This window comes from Chelon labrosus, assembly GCF_963514085.1.
Source record: "Chelon labrosus genome assembly, chromosome: 23".
Lineage (NCBI taxonomy): Eukaryota > Metazoa > Chordata > Actinopteri > Mugiliformes > Mugilidae > Chelon > Chelon labrosus.
The window spans coordinates 21,561,914-21,584,129 of record NC_140356.1 but is presented as its reverse complement, the minus strand read 5'-3'; the positions used below and the strand labels follow the sequence as shown (position 1 = coordinate 21,584,129).

The following is a 22,216-nucleotide window of genomic DNA, read 5'->3' as shown; positions in this document are numbered from 1 at the left end:
CCATTAAATGTGAAAGCTCTGAATGACGTTAAACATGTTCTCTGATTCACACTGTGAAGCTTTTAGTCTTCTTCCTGTCTCTGGTCATACTGCTGAGACATTAGTTCTGCCAGAAAACCAGTAATAAGACTAAAACACCTGAAGACATCAGACACTTTAATTTTCTTCAGGACTTTATAGCCATTTCACTTCCTCGGACAAAGTAGAACCAGACATTTGACACATCCTTTGTTCAGTCCTGTCAGATGTAGTGAATCAGTATTAAAAAAAAAAAAAGTCACCTGAAGAATATGTCTGTTGAAGGCATGCAGTTGGTCTGTCCTGGCAATCAGAATCCCTCTCTGGGTGACTTGGTACAGTCCAGAAGGAGGATGAAGGGAGTAGTGGATGTTTGGATTCAGGCCCTGTGATTGGACAGCAGTGATGAGTCACAAGGTGCAGTGCAGGTGATGATTTAGGAGGTGCTGCACTTACATCAGAGAAGTCGTAGTCTGACACCTGGACCAGTAACACCTGGTTCCCATAGGTGGAGACGATAGAGGCGGGGCTAGAGCTCTGGATGATGAAACCTTTAAAGGTGGTTCTATTGAAGACCGGAGGGAACACGTTCTCATAAAGAACTCTGATCAGAACCGGCGCCACGCTGTACTTCAGCCTGTCATCCACCTGGCACACCTGGACGGGAAGATGAGCAGATAGATGTGTCACAGGTTTTAATGAGAAGATGGCGGCGGTAATCAGGCAGGAGAGTTGTTACCATGATGTTGAGAGTGAAGTTTGGTGTCAGCCGTCGGTCTTCTACAGCTCTGGTTAACCGGATCTCACCTGTCCTGTTGTGGATCACAAACCTACCATCATCAGCACCTGTTGGGTCAAACACACACACTGACAAAACACCTGAACACGTCCCTCACAAAGTCCATCAGTAACCTCCACACACTGATGATGTAGATTGACCTGAGAGAATCGTGTAGATCAGAGGAGCGTCGATTCCTCTGTCTCCATCCTCTGCTCTGATTGGACCAGGAGAAAACTCCAGAACCATGTCCTGGAACAAACACACCTGCAGCTACACAACACCGAAGAACGTAAATCAAGAAGTACAGCTGCAGTCTCGGGTGTTTACCTGGTGCTTCTGGGTAATGTTGGCAGTGTAGGTGGGGTTCATGCACACAGGGACACCTGGAGATACAGGTGTGCAGGGCAGGAAGTGAGGATACTGGTCATCCCCGTCTTCAATGTTCACAGAGAGAACAGCTGACGTGTTGAACTTCTCCACAGTGTTCGATTCCTGTTGAGTTCATGTTAAAAGGTTCAGTCTCCCAGGTCAATAAAGTCTCAAACAGCTGGACTTTAAATGTCTCAGTTCCTGTTTTCTGTTAAAATAAGGACCGGACGATTCGCCAATAACTCTGGGTTATTGTTAGGAGAATTAGCTGATGGTTATTGTAACGTGGGTCACGTGACCAGTGGACTACAACCTTTGACCTGAACACGATCAGCTGACTGATACCTGGGCCCACAGGACAAGCTTCAAGTGAGTTGTGGTCTCGTAGTCCAGAGGTTTGTCCAGAACCACCTTTCCACTGTTGGGCAGGTCAATCCTGAAGAACCGCGCATCTCCCTGCAGGTTCCAGAGGACACGTGATGAAGACGTATAATTCATGGACACAAGGACCTGATGTGTCCTCCATCTTACCGACGACTGGTCCAGGACGTAGCGGATCCTGTCTCCGTCGGCATCAAGCGCCTTCACGGTGAAAACCACAGAGTTCACTGACGTCAGCTGCATAGACATCAACAACGACTCTGTTAATGTTTCTCTCAGTGTTTCCACATTGACCTTTGACCTTTAGTTCTTTACTCTTCACAGCTGTCACGAAGCTATTTCTCTAGAATAATCAGTAAAGATCATCAGAGTGTGATTGTATCAGTCAGGGTGGACAAAATAACAGAAACAGTGTGGTGTTGAAACTGAAGGGTGTACTAATCATGCAGCCTGCTTCATCGTGTGTTCATCACGTTTACCTCGCTGATGGTGAACGGCTGAATTGTCTGCGGCACAAAGTTTGGTCTGTTGTCATTTTCATTGAGAATCTCCACCACGATCCTGTAGCGACTCTGGAACAGGTTGAGACTCATTAGTGTCACTTTACTCTGAGGCATCCAGATACTGACGGGCCTTACCTGTAAAATGTCATCTTCATAACACGTCAGCTCTGCTATCAGCACTGATCCCAGAACCTAAAAAGACAAATTCATCTGAGGAACTGAGTCACTGATTCTCCGGATGAGACACAACATTAAAGCTTCAGGTGTATTTCAGGTGTGTTTCATCTCCAGGTGAGTTCTGTTTAGAGGCGCATCAAGCCGATGGGCTAGAATCTGGATGATAATCGGCGTTTAAAAGCTCTTTCTAGCTTCCTAGCCTCCCAGCTAACAGCGGCTCTTTCTAGCTTCCTAGCCTCCCAGCTAACAGCGGCTCTTTCTAGCTTGCTAGCCTCCCAGCTAATAGTGTCTGTTCCAGCTAGTTTAGAGTTAGGGGGTAGGGTACCTCCCTGTCGAAGACTCTGGCCACTGAAGAGTTCAGTCTGATGGTTCGTCCTTCCAAGTAGAACCAGTCAACATTCTCTCCAGTCAGACACAACCGGATGGTGTTGGCTCCTGGATCTGAGGTGATGCTAATGTTGGCAATGAACTGACCCATCGGACTGTTCTCTCGGACCGACGCAAAGATGTCCGACCCCTCCAGACACAGACTGGCTGAGAAAGAACCAGAAGAAGAACCAGTAGGTGAATGTTTGTAGCAGCAGTCATCTGGTTTATCATCTCACTCAGTCGGGTTCTGGTTCTGGTATTGGTTCTGGTTCCAATTCAGTTCTCCGTAATGATGATCAGATTAGTCAGCAAGAAGACAAATGTAAAACGTTCTTACCTGTAACAACATGATAAGATATCCTGAGAGCCACCTGCCACAGCAGCACCTTAAAGGGCCTCAACATATTCCTCCTCCTCCTCCACCTGATTAATGATCAGATCATCATCATCATCATCATTATCCTCCTCCTCATCATCATCCTCATTATCATCACCATCATCATCATCTTCGTCATCGTTATCATCGTCATCTTTATCACCCTAGTGTCCAACAGGATTTTACAGTCACGGCTCCAGTATTAAAATAAAACACGTTGATTACTTTGTTAGATGCCTCCTATGGATGTTTGGGACGCGTTTCTGTTCATCAGACCCTGACCTTGACCCTGACCCGGTTCATCTCTAGCTCCACCATCATGAACATCATCCTTTAAAGGAACAGTATGTAAGAAATGTATTTCAATTAATCATAAAATGGCCCTGATATGTCACTAGACATGAAGAAATCATGTTCATTTCAAATACTTATATCACTGACAACAGTGGTCCGGCCAGGATATTGTCATTTAAAAGTGAGAGTTGCAGCCCTCAACTGATGTTATTGTTGTCATTTTGTGTTTTGGTCTGAGGCGCCACCCTCCACCTATCTACCAATCACGAAGTCAGTAGAGTTTCGTCTTCCGGGTTGCCAGCTCTGCTCTAGTTACCGCAGCTGCAGCTACGAACGTGTCGGATAAAACATGTATAACGTTACGAAACCTAAAAGACCTCGTTATGAATCCGAACTACGTCGTGACAAAGTCCGAAATAAAACAAGGATTTGTATAGGAGATGCCTTTGAAAGATGGAGACGGCTGAAAACGGAGAAGAATTTGAAGACAGACGCCAACGTTGCTAATTTTCTCCTGGCTAACTTACTTGTACATAATGTAAATGGACATTTAAAATATTAACGACAGTCGAACAAAGTTATGCATGTTCGTGCAAAGTAACGTTACGTTAGCGCATACAGAGGAGGTGGCTCATCGAATTGAAAAGGTAAGGAATTGTTTGGGAAATAAAAACGGCGAGTCGTCATTGCTAACATTAGCAATGCATTATGAGCCCGTTTCTCTGTCATTATGCTGAAACGCCGAGGAAAACAACATTAGCACGTCGATTATGGCAATGTGAAACGTAATTGAGACGTATTGAGTAGCCTAACGTTACCTCGGTGACCTGGCAACCTCGAGTCAGGGGGGAGGTTGGAGGGGATACACCGTTCTACAGTATTTTGAAAGTGATTGCAGTACCAGTTTTGGCCAGTTTTGGCCACAATCTTACATACTGTTCCTTTAAACTCCTTTGATTCTCATCAGATCATCAGTGAATTTTTTTTTTGAAGTTAATGCATTAAACATCAAAACAGAGTCAAGAAAAAACTGTGTCGGCCTCTTTGGTTTCCTGATCTTTGAGTTGAAGGTTGTTGATGAAGAGCAGGGTGCTGTGATCTGAACAGTGTTGGTATTACAAAGACAACTGAGGAGAAAATATTCAAACATATAAAAGGTTATGTTCAGAGAGGACAGTGTTGTCCTGAGGTGGAGACATGCAGAGGACACCTGAAAACAAACCATGAGTCAACATTTGTTGATCAGGACGTGACCAAACTGAGAAAAAGTCTAAAATTAGGTCGTCTAGATAAAAATCTCACAGCATGATTCATGATTCAGTCGCACCATATTCATGTGAATAAATTGCTTCAGTTTCAGTTGTACTGTGGTTCTCATTGTGACCTTGGTTAATCCAGATGAAAGAGGCTTTCATCAAAGAACATTTTTATTCTCACATATTTGGTCCAGTCATCACAAACAAAGAGACTTTAGAAACCTCAACAACAACTAACGAACTGAGTGCAGCTCTGTGATGATGAACCTGATAATTAACAATAAATAATTGACTCAGAGTTGAAGTAAAATCAGACGCATCTTCTCACCTTTATTCCTCTTTCTGTGACATCCGACTGTTACTACAACTCATTAAAAGATCACGAAATGGAGTCATTTACTGTTGGAGTAAGTGCTAACATAGAACTACGTAAGCTAACTTAGAGTGTCTGCATGCTAATATAGAGCATCTGTATGCTAACACAGAGCTGCTAATATATTCTTGTTGAGGGTTTTACTGACCCTCTCTGTTTAAAAGCTTCATGCTGTTACAATAGAGTTTAGTTGGGGTTAGCCATTAGCTGTTAGCCAACCCACTAACAAACACAGCAACACTCTCTCTAGTTTCTGAAGAAGAACCCAAGTCTTTCTTCAAAGACCATGAAACCACTCACCTCTGTATCCTACAGACAGCCGGTGTCGCTCAGATTCATGTTGTCACACATTCATGTCGTCATGTTTGTTGTTCAACAGTTTTCTCGTCAGAGAACCACGGCCTATCGCTGACTATTCACCCCCTTGATGTGTATTAGTGTGTGTTTCCTGTGTGTCACTGTTGTGAGAGCTTTAGAGGGCTTAGCAGCATTAATGAGCTGGATAAGTAGGCCAACATGCTGCAGGACTTTAACCAACAGAACTCACTGTGAGCTTCTGCAACGCTGTTAAAACAATACTCAGTTAAACAACGTGTTGGAGTTCAGATAGATTCAGTCTAACCTCCAAACAGCTGCCACATTATAATTAGAAGGTTGAACGCAGTCAATAGGCTTTGACTGTGCAGGTGTCCTGTTAACAGACACCTGAACATTTACCAACGTCTGTTTAGATTCAGCTCCTCCTTAAAGTCCAGTCATGCAGGATGTATTTATTTAATCGCTGATCTTTTCTATAAATCCGTTCAACAGATTCCTGACCAATAATAAAGCTGCTGCCGTCTTTAGTTTTTAATAGTTGTTCTGGTTCTAGCTGCAGATATAAGATGATGGGGTGTTTATTGATCCTTTTAACCTCCAATCAGCTTCTTCAGATGGTTTCACCCGCAGCTTCATTTCATCCATCTCACAGCTAATTACACAAATCTGATCATTCTGGACCAGAAACCTGACGAAGACATTTGTGATCATAACACTGCACTGAACTGAATCTGTTAGTGTTCGTTTCAAGGCCTGGAGATGTTTGATGTGATCATCAGACGTATTTAGAGTCGCACGCTATTCTCACACTTAATAGTTAAACTCATGAAGTCCAGAGAATCTGAAAATGTATTTCCAAAAGAAAAATAAATGAAAATAATGTGGATTATTAAAAGAAATATGTCCCTCGGATCAGATCTGATGAATTACTGGACAAACGTCACAAGACACAAAGACTTCAGTGTTATCAGAATAAAGATCAGAATAAAGATTCCCTTTTTTATTATAATTAAAATACTAATACAGAGTTCAATAGACCTATCAATATAATAATTAGATCAATAGTTGGATTTGTCAATGTTATAATCAGATTAATGAACAGATCTATTAATACATTAATCAGATTAATGAACAGATCTATTAATATAGTAATCAGAATCTTCTTCTAACAGAAACATGATGGAAGATGTTTGTGGTGTTTAGATCGTGAGATGAGTCTCTGGTGTTAACACCTGAACCAGCCTCAGTAACAGTGAACACCTTTTCTCTGTGAAGTCAGTGAAGTGGATCATCATCAACATCATCACCAGAGTGGAAACTACCTGCTGAACACACTCAGGTGTGAATCCTCTCCATCTCTTCTTCTCCACATTTAAACCTATTATTGAACCTGTTTCTAGCTTCACCCCCTCAACTGTTATTTAAAGGTGAATTTGTTCAATGACCTGTTGTCTGGGTCTCACCCTCTCACATTTAGCTCTGAGCAGAGGTTCAGGTCTGGATGTTCCTCCTGAAGGATCATTTACGTCCGACAGCAGAGTTCATTCAGTGTCTGGTGAACTAGAGTGTTGATCATGTTCTGGAAGGTGAATGACAAACACTGTGAAGTATTTGAGAAGCTGGTCTGTTCCGGGTTCGTAGAGACCAGACGTCTCAGACGACGTCTTGTCTAATAATCAGGACAGAAAGTCGTCTCCTCAGAGAAAACTCAGACCTGAGGTCAGTTCAGGAGCAGCTGGTCAGTCACATGACGTCCTTATGAATGAAACAATGAGACAACTGTTTCCATGACAACCACATTCACCAACAGTTAATCAGCTGACTCTGGGTGTGAAACACTTCATCCTCCGCCGATGAAGTGTCGGCAGAATATTCGTGTCTCAGAGGCTGAAGAAGCTATTTATGGACCAACAACGATGTTCAGGAAAGTGAGAAATAAAGAAAGACATTTGAAGAAGGTGGAGGAAAGACAAAGAAGACAAAGACATGTTTAACTGGAAGCTCTGGACAACACACTGTTTTACTATGGATACACCATCAACCACAACATCATGACCACCAACATTAACCAGGGTTAGGGTTAGTGTTACCACTACCAGAACATTGTTGTAGACCAGTCTGGTGTTCCCTCCATCCCGGTTCCATGTGTTCTCCATCAGACCAGAACCACCTTCCCTCATCTCTCTCTGGTCCAGGGGCAGAGGTGTATAAAGTACTTGAAAAAAACGAAGTAAAAGTACAAATACCATAACTGAAAATGACTTTGGTAAAAGTTAAAGTCGCCGATAAGAAAATCATTTGAGTAAAAGTCTTAAAGTAGCTCACATTAAATGTACTTAAGTATCAAAAGTATCTTGTGAAAAAATATACTCAAGTATTATAAGTACAAGTAAAGTACAAAGTATTTTTATAGTATGCATAAAAAGAAGCAAAACAACCAAAAATGGTTCTCCCCTTGTTCTCTTTATTTCACTTTCAGGTGAATGAAATAGATGTGGTATGATAAATAAAAACAAAAAAACTTATAGAGTGAGTGAATCAAGTGTCTGCCTGAGAACAAAATAAAGCGTCTGTCTGCCTAAGAACACAAAAGAAGTGCCTCCTATCTCCTCGTCACGGGTGACTGTCGTCTTCTACCGAAGGAGATGCTGTCAGTGAGGTAACATCTTCGGTGTCTTCCTCATCAGCGTTAACTGTTGAGGTAGCCATGTTGATGTCCGCCGCCCGCGCATCCCGCCCTTACCTCTAAACCTCGTGAGAGTACCGTACGTTGTTCCTCTCGTCCTCTCGGACACGCCCATTCCAGATAATCCTTCGATGATTAATTATATTTCTATTTTAATTTGTAACGAGTAACGAGGTGGCAAACATCACAGTAACAGAGTGAAAGTATATTTTTTAACTTTTAAATGTAGTACAGTAAAAGTAAAAGTCCTGATTAAAAAAAAAAAACTCAAGTAAAGTACAGATCCTCAAAAAAACTAGTACATCTACTTCGTTACTATACACTTCTGTCCAGGGGTCAGCGTGGACACCCTGACTGATCTGAGAACCACTGAGTGTTCTGACTCTGTCTATCAGAACCAGCATCATCTTCTTCAGCAGAACCACACGGGTCAGACTCAGTGGTCCTGTCTCTAGTTCTACTCCTTCCTTGAACCACGGTCTCTGGACAAGGAACATGATCCATTTTACTTTTTAAGAATGAACGTGGAACTAAAATAATATAATGATAGTTTGAACATGTGTGTTTATGACATGTTGCAGCACATGCTAACTGTATGTTTGCTAACCCTTTGGTGTTTTACCTCATTCGTTTGGTTTCATTAAACAAAAATCAATTTCCTCAATCTGTTTATTTGTTTCGTTTGTTGTTACAGCTACATTTCATCACATTCACCTTCACATTTAAAAACATTACAAATAAAACCTCCTTTAATGAAGCCTTTTTCTTCCTGATTCTGGTTCTGTCACAAAAATGAAAACAGTCCAAACACCTAAACAGGAAACTATTTGGATATCAAAGAACGTCTGTGAACATGTTCACATGTTTTATGTCTGGACAGTAATCAGATTACTGCTCCAGTCCAGCTGAGACCCTCGTGGTGGTCAACTGTCTCAACTGTCTCCAATGTTTTCAATGTCCCAGGGTTCTCTGAAGAACTTTGGAGACAACGAGCTGATAGACAGCCGAGGACCGGTGTCAGTTCATGTCCGACAGCAGAGCAGCTTGTGAAAGACGTTCCTGAACTCGGCGTTGAAGGCGGTGTAGATGATAGGGTTGACGGCGCTGTTGACGTAGCCGAGCCACGTTACCACGGAGATGAGTGTTGGTCCAATGCCACAGGATTGACACAGCACCTTTGTGACATGGACAACGAAGAATGGCGTCCAACAGGCCAGAAATACTCCTGAGACACAAAGACAACGACAGTCATGTCTCTGCAGTTGCTGTTTAAAAAAAAATAAGATATAACAACAAGGAAGTGAAGACATGAAAGAATTATGGGTCCAGACTGAGTCGAGTCTTATGGTTATAACACCAAAGTAAAACCAGCAGAGACTAAATCCCAAGAGTTCATCTCTGAACGTCAAATAAAAACCAGGTTTCTTCTTTAGTTCAGACTGAACATGTTCCACCATTATCATCCTGTTTCCACTCAGATCTGGACGAGTGTCAGAGTCGAGTGTTCAGTGTTGGCTGGTGTGAAGCTGCTGCTGAGAAGTAAAGCAGTTTCCACGGAGATGGAAAGAAGCAGTTTCTATTTTTACTGAGATGATCACGGCTTCACTCTGTTACAGCAACACATGAGAAACAGTTTGTAGAGAAAAAGGAAAGAACTCAACAAACATCAGTGTCGGTTCTCGTTGCCAAGCTCAGCGTTGATTCTCTTCACTTCAGTAAATTAAGTTATGATAACTTAGGTTTAGGAACTAGACCGCGCCCCATATCATTCTATTTCCTGTGCTTACCTATAAAAGGGTGTCCTGTGTTTGTCTCAGTTCTCAGCCCCCACCCTCCCCATCCCTCTCTTTTCTTTTCTTCCCCTCAATCCCTTTTCATCCCAACCCTCCAATCCTTTTCATCCCAGCCCCCTGACCCCTTTTCATCCCATCCTCTCAACTTGGTTCTTGGTTCTATGTTGTTCTGTCTTGGTCTCGTGTCTGTCTTGGTCCTGTCTTGGTCTTGGTTCTGTCTTGGTCCTGTCTTGGTCTTGGTTCTGTCTGGGTTCTGTCTTAGTCTTGGTCCTGTCTTGGTCTTGGTTCTGTCTGGGTTCTGTCTTAGTCTTGGTCCTGTCTTGGTCCTGCCTTGGTCTTGGTTCTGTCTGGGTTCTGTCTTAGTCTTGGTCCTGTCTTGGTCCTGCCTTGGTCTTGGTTCTGTCTGGGTTCTGTCTTAGCCTTGGTCCTGTCTTGGTCCTGTCTTAGTCTTGGTCCTGTCTTGGTCCTGCCTTGGTCTTGGTTCTGTCTGGGTTCTGTCTTAGCCTTGGTCCTGTCTCGGTCCTGTCTTAGTCTTCGTCCTGTCTCGGTCCTGTCTCGGTCTTGGTCCTGTCTTGATTCTGGTGCTACTCACCAACCACGACGGGCAGAACCTTCATGGCCTTGCGTTCCCTCCCGCTGACTCTGCTGCTCTTGCTGTTTCTTCGTCCTCTCCTCCCAGTTTTCGTTTTCAGGCCGTTCTCTCTCCAGCTTCCTCCCTCCCTCACCTCTGTGGGCTCGCCGTCTGACACGCTATCAATCTGAGTCGTCATTGGGTCGCTCTCCGCTGCCGCCTTGTCCTGGGGTTCCTGCATCACCGGGGTCGGAGAGGGTGTTGTCATGGATACTTGGGATGGAGAGGTGGGGCTGAGCCCAGAGGATGCCGTGTACATGACTTTTCCTCGACTCCCGGTTGTCGTGGCTTTAGCTCGACGTAAAGCTGAGCCGAGACGTATGGACAGAGTTCTGCGACCGGGCTGACCTGCCTGAGACCGGCTCCGACCGCTCCACCGCCGCAGGCCTCGGAACATCCAGTAATACAGGAACAGCATGACGGGACAAGGCACGAAGAAAGAGCACACTGACGAGTACACCACAAACCGGTCGTCCTCCAGTTTACAGACACTCGGGTCACGGCCCGGAACACGGTTCATACCAAAGATGACAGGACTGGCCACGCCCAGAGACAAGACCCAGGTCGCAGTGATGAGAGCCAGCTGACGAACACTGAACTGGTTCCGGTTGTACTTCAGTGGAACCACCACAGCGATGTACCTGTAATATCAACAGACAGGCAGTCAGCGTTCTGGTTCTGGTTTTGGTGATGACACGAGGATGAATGTTGGGTTCTGCATTATCTGTCTGGGGTTTGGCTTGTCCAATCAACACGTCATCCAATCAGACGTTTAATTGGTCTCTAAAAGTGTTTCTTGAACTCCGAGGATCTTCAGCTTGACTACTGATTATCTTGAGATCTAGATGGTGATTGGACAGGAGTGGTTGTTATATATTTAGCCTGTAACACCGTCATCACATTCCACGCTTCAGGACTCACCTGTCCACACTGATGGCACACAGGTTCAGGATGGAGGCGGTGCACAGCATCACGTCCATGGTCATCAGAGCATCACAGATGGAGGTGCTCAGAGTCCAGACTCCACCCAGGAACTAGAGACAGACAGGTCCTCACTAGCACCCGTCTCACCTCAGAGCAGACATACAGGTGTGTCTATCCGTCTCACCTCAGAGTAGACGTACAGGTGTGTCTACCTGTCTCACCTCAGAGTAGATGTACAGGTGTGTCTACATGTCTCACTGACCTAGACGTACAGATGTGTCTACATGTCTCACCTCAGAGTAGACGTACAGGTGTGTCTACCTGTCTCACTGACCTAGACATACAGGTGTGTCTACCTGTCTCACCTCAGAGTAGACGTACAGGTGTGTCTACCTGTCTCACTGACCTAGACGTACAGGTGTGTCTACCTGTCTCACTGACCGAGACGTACAGGTGTGTCTACCTGTCTCACTGACCTAGACGTACAGGTGTGTCTACATGTCTCACCTCAGAGTAGACGTACAGGTGTGTCTACCTGTCTCACTGACCTAGACGTACAGGTGTGTCTACCTGTCTCACCTCAGAGTAGACGTACAGGTGTGTCTACATGTCTCACTGACCTAGACGTACAGGTGTGTCTACATGTCTCACCTCAGAGTAGATGTACAGGTGTGTCTACCTGTCTCACTGACCTAGACATACAGGTGTGTCTACCTGTCTCACCTCAGAGTAGACGTACAGGTGTGTCTACCTGTCTCACTGGCCGAGACGCACAGGTGTGTCTACCTGTCTCACTGACCTAGACGTACAGGTGTGTCTACCCGTCTCACCTCAGAGTAGACGTACAGGTGTGTCTACCTGTCTCACTGACCTAGACGTACAGGTGTGTCTACCCGTCTCACCTCAGAGTAGACGTACAGGTGTGTCTACCTGTCTCACTGACCTAGACGTACAGGTGTGTCTACATGTCTCACCTCAGAGTAGACGTACAGGTGTGTCTACCTGTCTCACTGACCTAGACGTACATGCGTGTCTACCCGTCTCACCTCAGAGTAGACGTACAGGTGTGTCTACCTGTCTCACTGACCTAGACGTACAGGTGTGTCTACCTGTCTCACCTCAGAGTAGACGTACAGGTGTGTCTACCTGTCTCACTGACCTAGACGTACATGCGTGTCTACCTGTCTCACCTCAGAGTAGACGTACAGGTGTGTCTACCTGTCTCACTGACCTAGATGTACAGGTATGTCTTCCTGTCTCACTGACCCAGACGTACAGGTGTGTCTACCTGTCTAACTAACCTAGACGTACAGGTGTGTCTACCTGTCCCACTGAACTAGATGTACAGGTGTGTCTACATGTCTCACCTCAGAGTAGACGTACAGGTGTGTCTACATGTCTCACTGACCTAGACGTACAGGTGTGTCTACATGTCTCACCTCAGAGTAGACGTACAGGTGTGTCTACCTGTCTCACTGACCTAGACGTACAGGTGTGTCTACCTGTCTCACTGACCTAGACGTACAGGTGTGTCTACATGTCTCACCTCAGAATAGACATACAGGTGTGTCTACCTGTCTCACCTCAGAATAGACATACAGGTATGTCTACCTGTCTCACTGACCTAGACATACAGGTGTGTCTACCTGTCTCACTGACCTAGATGTACAGGTGTGTCTACCTGTCTCACCTCAGAGTAGACGTACAGGTGTGTCTACCTGTCTCACCTCAGAATAGACATACAGGTATGTCTACCTGTCTCACTGACCTAGACATACAGGTGTGTCTACCTGTCTCACTGACCTAGATGTACAGGTGTGTCTACCTGTCTCACTGACCTAGACATACAGGTGTGTCTACCTGTCTCACTGACCTAGATGTACAGGTGTGTCTACATGTCTCACCTCAGAGTAGACGTACAGGTGTGTCTACCTGTCTCACTGACCTAGACGTACATGCGTGTCTACCCGTCTCACCTCAGAATAGACATACAGGTGTGTCTACCTGTCTCACCTCAGAATAGACATACAGGTGTGTCTACCTGTCTCACCTCAGAATAGACATACAGGTATGTCTACCTGTCTCACTGACCTAGACATACAGGTGTGTCTACCTGTCTCACTGACCTAGATGTACAGGTGTGTCTACCTGTCTCACCTCAGAGTAGACGTACAGCGGCAGCACCAGCACGGCCAGCAGCAGGTCGGCTACCGCCAGGCTGATAATGAAGTAGTTGGTGGCCGTTTTCAGCGAGCGCTCAGTGAGCACGCTCAGACACACCAGGACGTTCCCCAGGATGATGATAAGGATGAGAGGGATGCCGAGGACCAGGGCCAGGTAGTTGTAGTCCTTAGGATCCGTCTCACCTGGAAAGCTGCCAGGTGTCACATTGTCCATGATGGAGGCCTCGAACTCATCAGCTGGACTGCTCTCAACATCTGTCCACAACAATATGACTACATTTATTGTGTTTAAAGCAGCATTTATACTTCATGTCAGAGCACAGTGCTCAGGGTTCTCAGAGTAATCAGAGTACTCACCCTGCTGCTACCTGTCCCAGGTGTCGGCTCATGTCTCAGGAGTTGGACAGGCTCAGAAGTTTCTCTTCTCTTGTCATCTTCTTTCTGTGTCAACAACAAACCAGACAATGAAGTTTTGTCTCTTCCTGGATTCAAGATGATGAGATTATTTATCTGTAGATCTGAGAATCAGCTGAATGGACTCAGTCGGTCTCAGTAAGACCAAGGAGCCCGTCCCACCTGGCTTCCACGACTTCAGACCAATTACACCGACGTCACACGAGACTCACCCTGGTTCAGCTGAGACCCCCAGAGGCCCTGTCTTTGACCCTCTTCAGTTTGTGTATCAGCCTGATGTTGGTGTGGATGATGCTGTCATCTACCTGCTGCACCGTGCTCACTCTCACCTGGATGGTGGGAAGGGATCTGTGAGGATCATGTTCTTTGATTTCTCCAGTGCTTCTACTGTTGTTTTAATTCCATTTGATTTCTTTCATTTCTTCCTGGAAGACGATGCTTCTCCACTATCCTTCCAGTTTTTAATAATGCCTTGGACAGTTCTTAACCCAGTTTTAGTAGTTTCTACAATCTCCTTAGATGTTTTCTCTGCTTGATGCATGCCAATGATTTGACCCTTCTCACATCTTCTCCACGACCACAGGATGTGTCTTTAGACATGGTTGTTGAAGAAATGAGAAGCTACTCATTGCATCAGTTGGGCTTAAATAACTTGTTGTCAGCTGAAAGATAATCACCCATGCAGTGATTATCCAATAGGAGGTGAATACCTGTTTATTAGTTAAATACAGGTGGAGACTTTTTTTAGCCCAGTAGTGTAGATTTACTGCTGTCTCTAGTTCTTCTACATGTGTTCATGTCCTAATTTTGTTCATTTTTTGCTTTTACTATTTTGTTTTACTAGATTTTTACTTTAATTTTATTTATTTACTTGTTACTCTCTAGAGTGTTTTTTTATAACTGAGCTACTGTGACCAGTCAGTTTCCCTTGTGGATCAATAAAGTCTAAGTCTAAGTCTAGTCAACCTCTGCTGCTCCTGACTGAATCATATCTGGACCTTGTTGGATTCATGTTGTTTTGAGGTTTTCAGACACATCGATATCTGGAGTTTGATTGTAGACGATTGATCAGAAAATAAATGCTGTGTCAGGGTCAACCCGTCATACTGATTCAGCAGCTGCAGACGTTGTGATTATAAAGGACAGAGTTTGAAATTGATCGCCGTGGTTACGTGAGGACGGACAGGGTTTCATTAAATGTCAGCCGTATTGTTTGGTGAAGTGTCTCCTCAGTGAATCAGATCACAGAACTGCTCTCATCCTGTGATGCTGCTTCAGTGTTACCATGACGCCCACACATCATCACCACGACACGTAAACACAGACAAAAGTCTAGAGATGAGGACGTCTCAGAAGAACTAGACCTGGAGACACATCTGGATTCACTCACAGATAAATTAATGAAAAGGTTCCACAAAATAAATAGAGAGATTCATTTTATGTCCACTGATCAGAGAAGACAGTCGCTGGAGTCTCTGAGACAGAGATGCGTCCAAGTCTCATCAATTTAGAGACGCATCCAAGTGGGACAATAAAACACTGTCTTTGTCCTCACGGTGTCCTGAGACAACAGAGTGGATGCTGGGAGGTGGAGTCAATGATGGTGTTTGTTCTGATGAAGATGATGGTGAGGATGATCATGAATATGATGATGAGGATGACAGCGGCGATGATGATGATGATGATGAAGGTGATAAAAATTAAGATGAATATGAGGATGATGATAATGAAGACGAAGATAAAGATGAAGATCAGTTTAACAGGGAGTAGTCAGCAGGTAGTGAGGACACCTGTAGTCACATGATCCTCTGTCAGCAGGTGAGTCTCAGCTCCAACAGGAGACATGTTCAGGTAACCATGGTAACAATGGCAACGGGCCTGAGGACAGTTTGGACTAAATCAGGCTGTGTCCCTTCAGAGAACAATTGAGTGGGTAGCGACCTGGTGGGCTAGACATGATCCTAATCCTAAAAACACAGTGGACGTATCCTTGGCGACGTCCACGTCTTCTGGTTGACACTGGATCTTGACTGATGGACGGGTGTCTCTGAACCCATGGACGGACAGGAAGTGCTGATCCAGTGAAGTGAGAATAAATTAATGAGTCCAACATCTGGACGGATTTAATATGAGGTCATCAGGTCACATGACACAGAGGACGCAGACGGAGACCCTAATCCAGTCGGTCCACATCATTATCACATTAGAGGACAAACGTCTGGACGGACATCTTGCTCGTGTTCCTCTGGTTCTGGTTCTACAGCATGAGCTCGGTCTGAACTCTGATTAGTTTAATGACAGTGGAACATTTTATTTGGACGTGCTGGTCGATGGAGGACGTCCTCTGGAGTCTGGACCTTGTCCCTGCGTTCAGTTATTAATCAGTTTCTAACACATTTCTTTGTTATTTATTATTTCTCGTCCTGACGTTTGAACAAATCATCGTCACTGAGGATCAGAGCTGAACTCGTTCATTATTAAACCTTCAGAAAGAAAAAAAAATGAAAACTTACAGAAAGGAAGAATCATCTGGTCTCCAGTTTCTCTCTTTTATTTATTCACGTAATAAATCATCCTCGATCCTCTTCTTCCTCTTCCTCCTGTGTTGCTGTTTCTTTTCTCTTTCACCTTTTGTTTCTGCTCTTCGTCTCCACTGACAACTTTTTCTTCTCGTCTATAAAAAGATTCAACATCCAATCACCATCACCTCCTCCACCTCCTCCTCCCTCTCTCCTCTCTCTCTCCTCTCTCTCATCATTGCTGCTCTCTGATTGGCTGACAGTAGAGGTCCTCCTTTCTTCTGTCATCAGGTTTTTCTCCTGGTCTTCTTCTTTGGTGGTGTTTCCTCTTGTAGATCTTGATCTGATGATGTTCTAATGAGATGTTTGTCCTCATTTGTCCACCTCGTCCCAGCAGCTCCTGTCAGACAGAACTGAGGAGAAACTCTAGAGGCATCAGCTCTGTTTCAGCGATAAATGAAGTTTACACAGGGAGGAGCTGGGGTAGATGGTTGGGTCAGGAAAATATTTAAATCTTTATCACTGTAATCATGACAATGAAAGACGCCCGAACCAGGATGATCTGTCAAGAGGTGACTTGTTGCCCTCTGCTGGTTGCTGCCTCGTTGTGTTCCTGCAATTGTTTACACTCTGCCTCAGGTGAGTTGCTGCTGACTCACCCAATCAAAGCTGCATTTAAGGAACAGCTTCTCTTCCTCTCAACGGTCTCATTTGTCTTCATCTGATCTTGTAGTGTCCTGTTCTCTAGTTGTAGACCTCCTGTTTTTTATTTTGTGCATTAAATTCCAGGTTTTTGAGCCTGAACTCTTGAGTCATGTGTTTGGGTCCTTGTCCTAACAGGTTCCTCTGAAACAGGTGTATACATGTGTCTACAGCAGTGTGTTGGTGTTATGTTAAGGGAACATGAAATGCGGAAATAAAGACCAACGGGAACCCCAGAGAGATGCAACCGGAGTTGAGGAGCTAGGGGGAAGGAGCTTATTCTTTTTTGTTTAACCCCTTGACTCCTAGTGTCTCCTACTGTTTCCGCTCAGACTGCAGCCGAAATAACGCATGTAATACTCCAGTGTTGGTTTGTGCACATTCAATACATACCTAGGAACCTTTTGCAAGCACTAGTTTCTCGTAGGACCAGTCGGAGTTCAAAGCACAAACACAAATAATTAATTTTGTAATATAATTGTAAATTAAATCAGGCGTCAAGGGGTTAAACTGCAACGTTTTGTGGACCTGAGGCGTCCCCAGACCCAGCCAGGACTGACCCATCACCAGAACCCTTCCAAAACAGCCCCCAGACCCTGAGGAGGAAGTCAGTCTAGCTGCTATAGGGTCTGAGAATAGATAAGTGTTGTTTCTTGGTTTGCCTCCGCCTCCAGCTGTGCATGCACCACATGTTTTATTTATAGCAACATTATTTAAATTCATTTTTGTAATTATAATGGTCGACGTGATTAAAGAGTAGTAGCCTCTTTAAATGTGAACACATAGAACCTACCTAAAGAAAGAAAATCAGAATACATGAAAACTCAATACAAAGATCAAACCGTACACTCATTCATTCATTCCTTCATTCATTCATTCCTTCATTCATTCATTTTGTGGTGGGGGTGGGGTGAGGTGGGGTGGGGTGGAGGCTGGAGCCTATCCCAGTGAGAGGTGGGGTCCACCCTGGACAGGTCTCCAGTGCAGTGGCGGCTGATGAATTTTATGTTAGGGGGGGCGCAAAGTTTGTAAATCAAACCCCTGTAGGGGGGTCTGGGGGCATCCTCCCCCAGTAGAATTTTTTTGTGATTTTCACATACAAGCTAAGCATTCTGGTGCATTCTGACAAAATAATAAAGACAAAATAGAACATTTCCTTACAAAGACAAATGGGGCCATGGAACTAAGTTTTAACTTAATTTATTTGCCTTGTAAAATCCAGCAAGTTTAAAAGTGCTAATACATCAATAAAAACAGGAATTATACACAAGTTAACATTCTCTCTCTGTTTGTATAGTTTGAGAGAGAGTGAGAGAGTGTGTGTGTGTGTGTGAGAGAGAGAGAAATGTTTTAAGTCCTTCATCCCCGTTGTAGTCCATAACATCTCTGTCCCGGGACTTTGAAACAGCACGCAGGGGAAACAAAAAAAAGCATTACCTACTGCACATCCAGCTAGCCAATTCCGTTTGGCATACACATTTGAGGTGAAGCTCCTTGTGTATGTCCTCCCACGATCAGTAGCCTGCTGCGAAATGTCTAAGTCCGGACAGTCGGGTCCCAACTCCTTCACCCTTTTCTTCTCCACAGCCGACCGACGAAAAAATTGAGTTTTTTTAAGTGAAATAATTGAGTTTTCCTTAAGCATCATTGAGTCTCCGCTATTAATGTTAGCCATCTTGTCTCTTAGAACGAGTTACAGCTGTGGCGCGAATGCTTGCTGATGGACGTGATTGATTGATGAATTGTCCAATCATGCTAAGATTAAAAAAAATAGAAAACAATACCATTGGTCTGGGCGCAGAGAGCTGCGAACTAGAATCGAATTTTCATGCGCCAATGAAAAGCTGTTTCTGCTCGTAAACAGTAAAAAAGTTTGCTAGCTCTCATAGACTCCAGCATTACCGGCGCCCTTGACCTGGAGGAGGGCTTTATATCGAATGGCAAATCGCAAGCTTAGCCTAAAGTCAGACGCATTTAATGGTTGCTGGCAGTGTGGCGGGTACCACTACACCATTGCACAAATAAAAACGCGATGTATTTTTGTGTATTTATTTCGTATTTGTTAGGTTTGATTGATTCATGGTTGATCTTGGTAGATATATAAAACAGTCAATATTTCACAGGAGGGGCGGCGCCCTAGCGCCCTCTATTGACCAGCCGCCACTGCTCCAGTGTCTCACAGAGCTAACGCAGAGGGACAGACAACCATCAAACAGTTTCTATCAATGAAGCTCATTAGTTCACCAGAACGTTAACAATCATCAACAAAATATATTTTGAGTATGCTGGGAAATATATATTTTTTTCAACTATATTTTTATTTATTTTTAACATTTCACTAACAGCCAACAAACATAACTGACTCAAATGAATGAGAAGAAAAGAGAAAGAAAAAAATCATGAAGAAATAAATGAGATCAGTCCATGGTCACGTTCATCATTTGTAGGGTTAGCCCATTTAATTCGACAGAAGAACAAAAGAACACACCTGAGCATGCTGTGTCACTCCGCTACAGCCACGCCCTTTCATCTGACACCATGCGGAAGCCACGCCCTTTCATCTGACACCATGCGGAAGCCACGCCCTTTCACACGATATCACGCGGAAGTCACGCCCCTTCACATGATATCATGCGGAAGGCCACACACTCAGGCGCTTCACACTTTGCCTTCTTAAAGTGACAGGACCACCAGAGAGAGGAAGTGAAGCTGTTGCACTAATACTCTCATCAAGTTATGAGTAACTTATTACCCTTGTTCATCACCATCAGTAGTAACAGTACTCCACAGCGTGTTGTTAGAGGGATAGTAATAACTTTATCAGATAGTTGATGTGCAGCCTCCTTCTCTCTGTTAGCACAGGACGTTTGGTGAAGTTGTTAACTGACTGCTGTCCAGAGGATTTGGACCGTTCCTCTGCTAGCGTTAGCCTTAGCATGTCTTTGTTGCTGTAGTAGTTGTATTTCAGGACTGACATGTCACGGTAGTATGGGCTTCATCTTTAGTGAAGTGTATTGTGAACAGGTGTGCATGTCAATTAAACCCGTCCTAAACATCTTCCTTTGGGCCGTGTGCATCTGTGCACAGTCCTGTATAAGTTGTACATTTGTATTGGAGGTAATAGAAAATATATTATTGCAGATTTCAGTTGTGTGTACATGTGAGAACATGATTAATACATGATCAGTATCCTCCCGTCCTCAGTGTCTGTGATACTCTGTGTGAACACGTGTTGGTCACGTGTCCCGTGCTAGCGTGTTGTCAGACAACATGTTAATGAGGCTGAGACGAGGGTTCATGTCATTAGCATTTGAGAGGAAGCAGCAGAAATCTTCTTTCATCCTGGTTCATGCTGGACACATGTCTCCTCCATTATTCATCCTCATCTGCATGTGGAACATTTAAAAACCATTTTATTTCCACGTTTTAGTGAAGTCCATGAAACGCCTGTGATTCTTCTGGAACCATGAACATGTGTTAATGAGACACTGGTCCACTCATCAGCTGTTCAATCAGAATCACACTTCCTGTTTCCTCCAGTCATGTCTGAGCCAGGATCAGTCCAGAATCAGGATCAGTTTGGCTTTAATACAAGAATAAAAACTTTTATCTTTGTCTGAATCTTCATTACTCATTTCTCACAATCAGCTGATCAACACTGACCTCAGATCAGTTTCTAAACTTTCATTGATCAGAAGATAAAACTTGATGTTTGAGACTGAACTGACCCATGTTCATAGAAAAAGTCTGATCAGACTGATTGAGCAATTAGAGACAATCGATCAATCAATCAATCAATCAATCAGTCAATCAATCAGTCACGCCTACAGTTCAGACTAATTGACTCTGTTTCCTCTGCTGCCCCCTGCTGGATACAGGATCAAACTAACCAGTTTGTAGTTTTGTCTTCATGGCTATCTGGTCACCGTTGTTACCATGGCAACGATTTCGACTACATGCAGCACCACAGGGCGTCACTTTTCGACAGAAACCTGAAACATCCTTATCAGAATGTTTGGACCAGAACCAGAACTGGTTCTGATTAAATAATATCAACGAATAAATCTCTGCTGAAGCTGCTGAGTGACAGGTGATCACTTCCTGTTGATCACTTCCTGTCTGGTTTTTAGATTAGATTAGAAAGAAACTTTATTTATCTTGTGTCCAGTAGCTTCATCACATAGAAGTTATATAATATTATGAATATTGGTGTGTAAAAAATATATTGTAGTATATATTATTGGCAGCAATGACCAGAGCTTCCTGTTGACCACTTCCTGTTACCTGGTGATGTCAGTCATCTCTGTGACCTTTGACCTACCACATGGTGCTGTTAACAGATCACACTGAACAGATGAGCAGGTTCATCAAAGTGTTTATTGATTTGAGTTTTTCAGGTTTCAAACAGTCAGAGCGCCACCTGCTGTCAGATCTTGAACTACAGTCACATCTCATGACTTGTCAAGTAACTCGTTACAACATCATGGAAACTACGACAGGAAAAAAGGTGGAGGTCACATGTTCAGAGACGGCCCAGGTAGAGACATGACGAGCTGCTGGGTACAGGTGTGTCTGATCATATGACCCACATCTGTCTTTCAGCTCCATCTGAGAAGCAGAAAGCTCTGTCATTGGCTCTCTCTTGCTGAAATGCATCTTGGGAATCATAGTGGTTATCTCAGACTTGACTATGAGAAGATGACGACGTTGATCCATTTCATTTCTTTCCGTTACCAAACGGGTTGGTGGTGGCGCTGCCGGCCTTCTCGTCTCCTCTCTGCAGGGCAGAGCCGAGGTTGGCGGTCATACAGGTGGCGAGGACGCATCCATGAGAGGAGCTCCCAGTCAATATGAAGCTGAGACAGGTGAGACAGGTGAGTATAATAACTGGTCATTGACCCAACAGGTTATTTGACTCAGAGATGGTGAACAGGTAAAATGAAATCACAGTTTACTCACAAGGATCTCTGAGGCTCAGTGGCGTTCAGAGTTGAGTTGAACGATTCGTACCTGAAGAAATTTTAAATGAACAGTTTATATAAAATAAAATACAATTAAATAAAATAAAATAAAATAATTAATGCTAGTTAATAAAAGCTTTAATAATCACAGACAGCTGATCTCTGTCTACAGAAACAAGGTTTTTCTA

The 22,216-nt window shown here is 44.1% G+C and overlaps 1 protein-coding gene across 1 annotated transcript; it reads right to left on the bottom strand.

The window, feature by feature from the left end:
- Positions 1-8,218: 8,218 nt before the first annotated feature.
- Positions 8,219-16,223, bottom strand: drd4-rs (dopamine receptor D4 related sequence). Its single transcript, XM_084573217.1, has 4 exons — positions 13,407-16,223; positions 11,247-11,359; positions 10,287-10,966; positions 8,219-9,126 (listed from the first exon to the last, which is right to left on the bottom strand). Exons 1-4 carry the CDS (start codon positions 13,644-13,646, stop codon positions 8,924-8,926), a joined length of 1,236 nt encoding a protein of 411 aa, XP_084429343.1. The 5' UTR covers positions 13,647-16,223; the 3' UTR covers positions 8,219-8,923.
- Between the last annotated feature and the right edge of the window lie 5,993 nt (positions 16,224-22,216).

What these genes read in the sequence shown, in the direction of transcription:
- drd4-rs (XM_084573217.1), bottom strand. Translation starts at nt 13,646, where the DNA reads ATGGACAATGTGACACCTGGCAGCTTTCCAGGTGAGACGGATCCTAAG. An exon ending in CGCTGTACGTCTACTCTGAG is followed by an intron (nt 11,360 to 13,406) that starts GTGAGACAGGTA and finishes GTCTGTCTCTAG; the next exon opens with TTCCTGGGTGGAGTCTGGAC. An exon ending in TGTGCCATCAGTGTGGACAG is followed by an intron (nt 10,967 to 11,246) that starts GTGAGTCCTGAA and finishes TTGATATTACAG; the next exon opens with GTACATCGCTGTGGTGGTTC.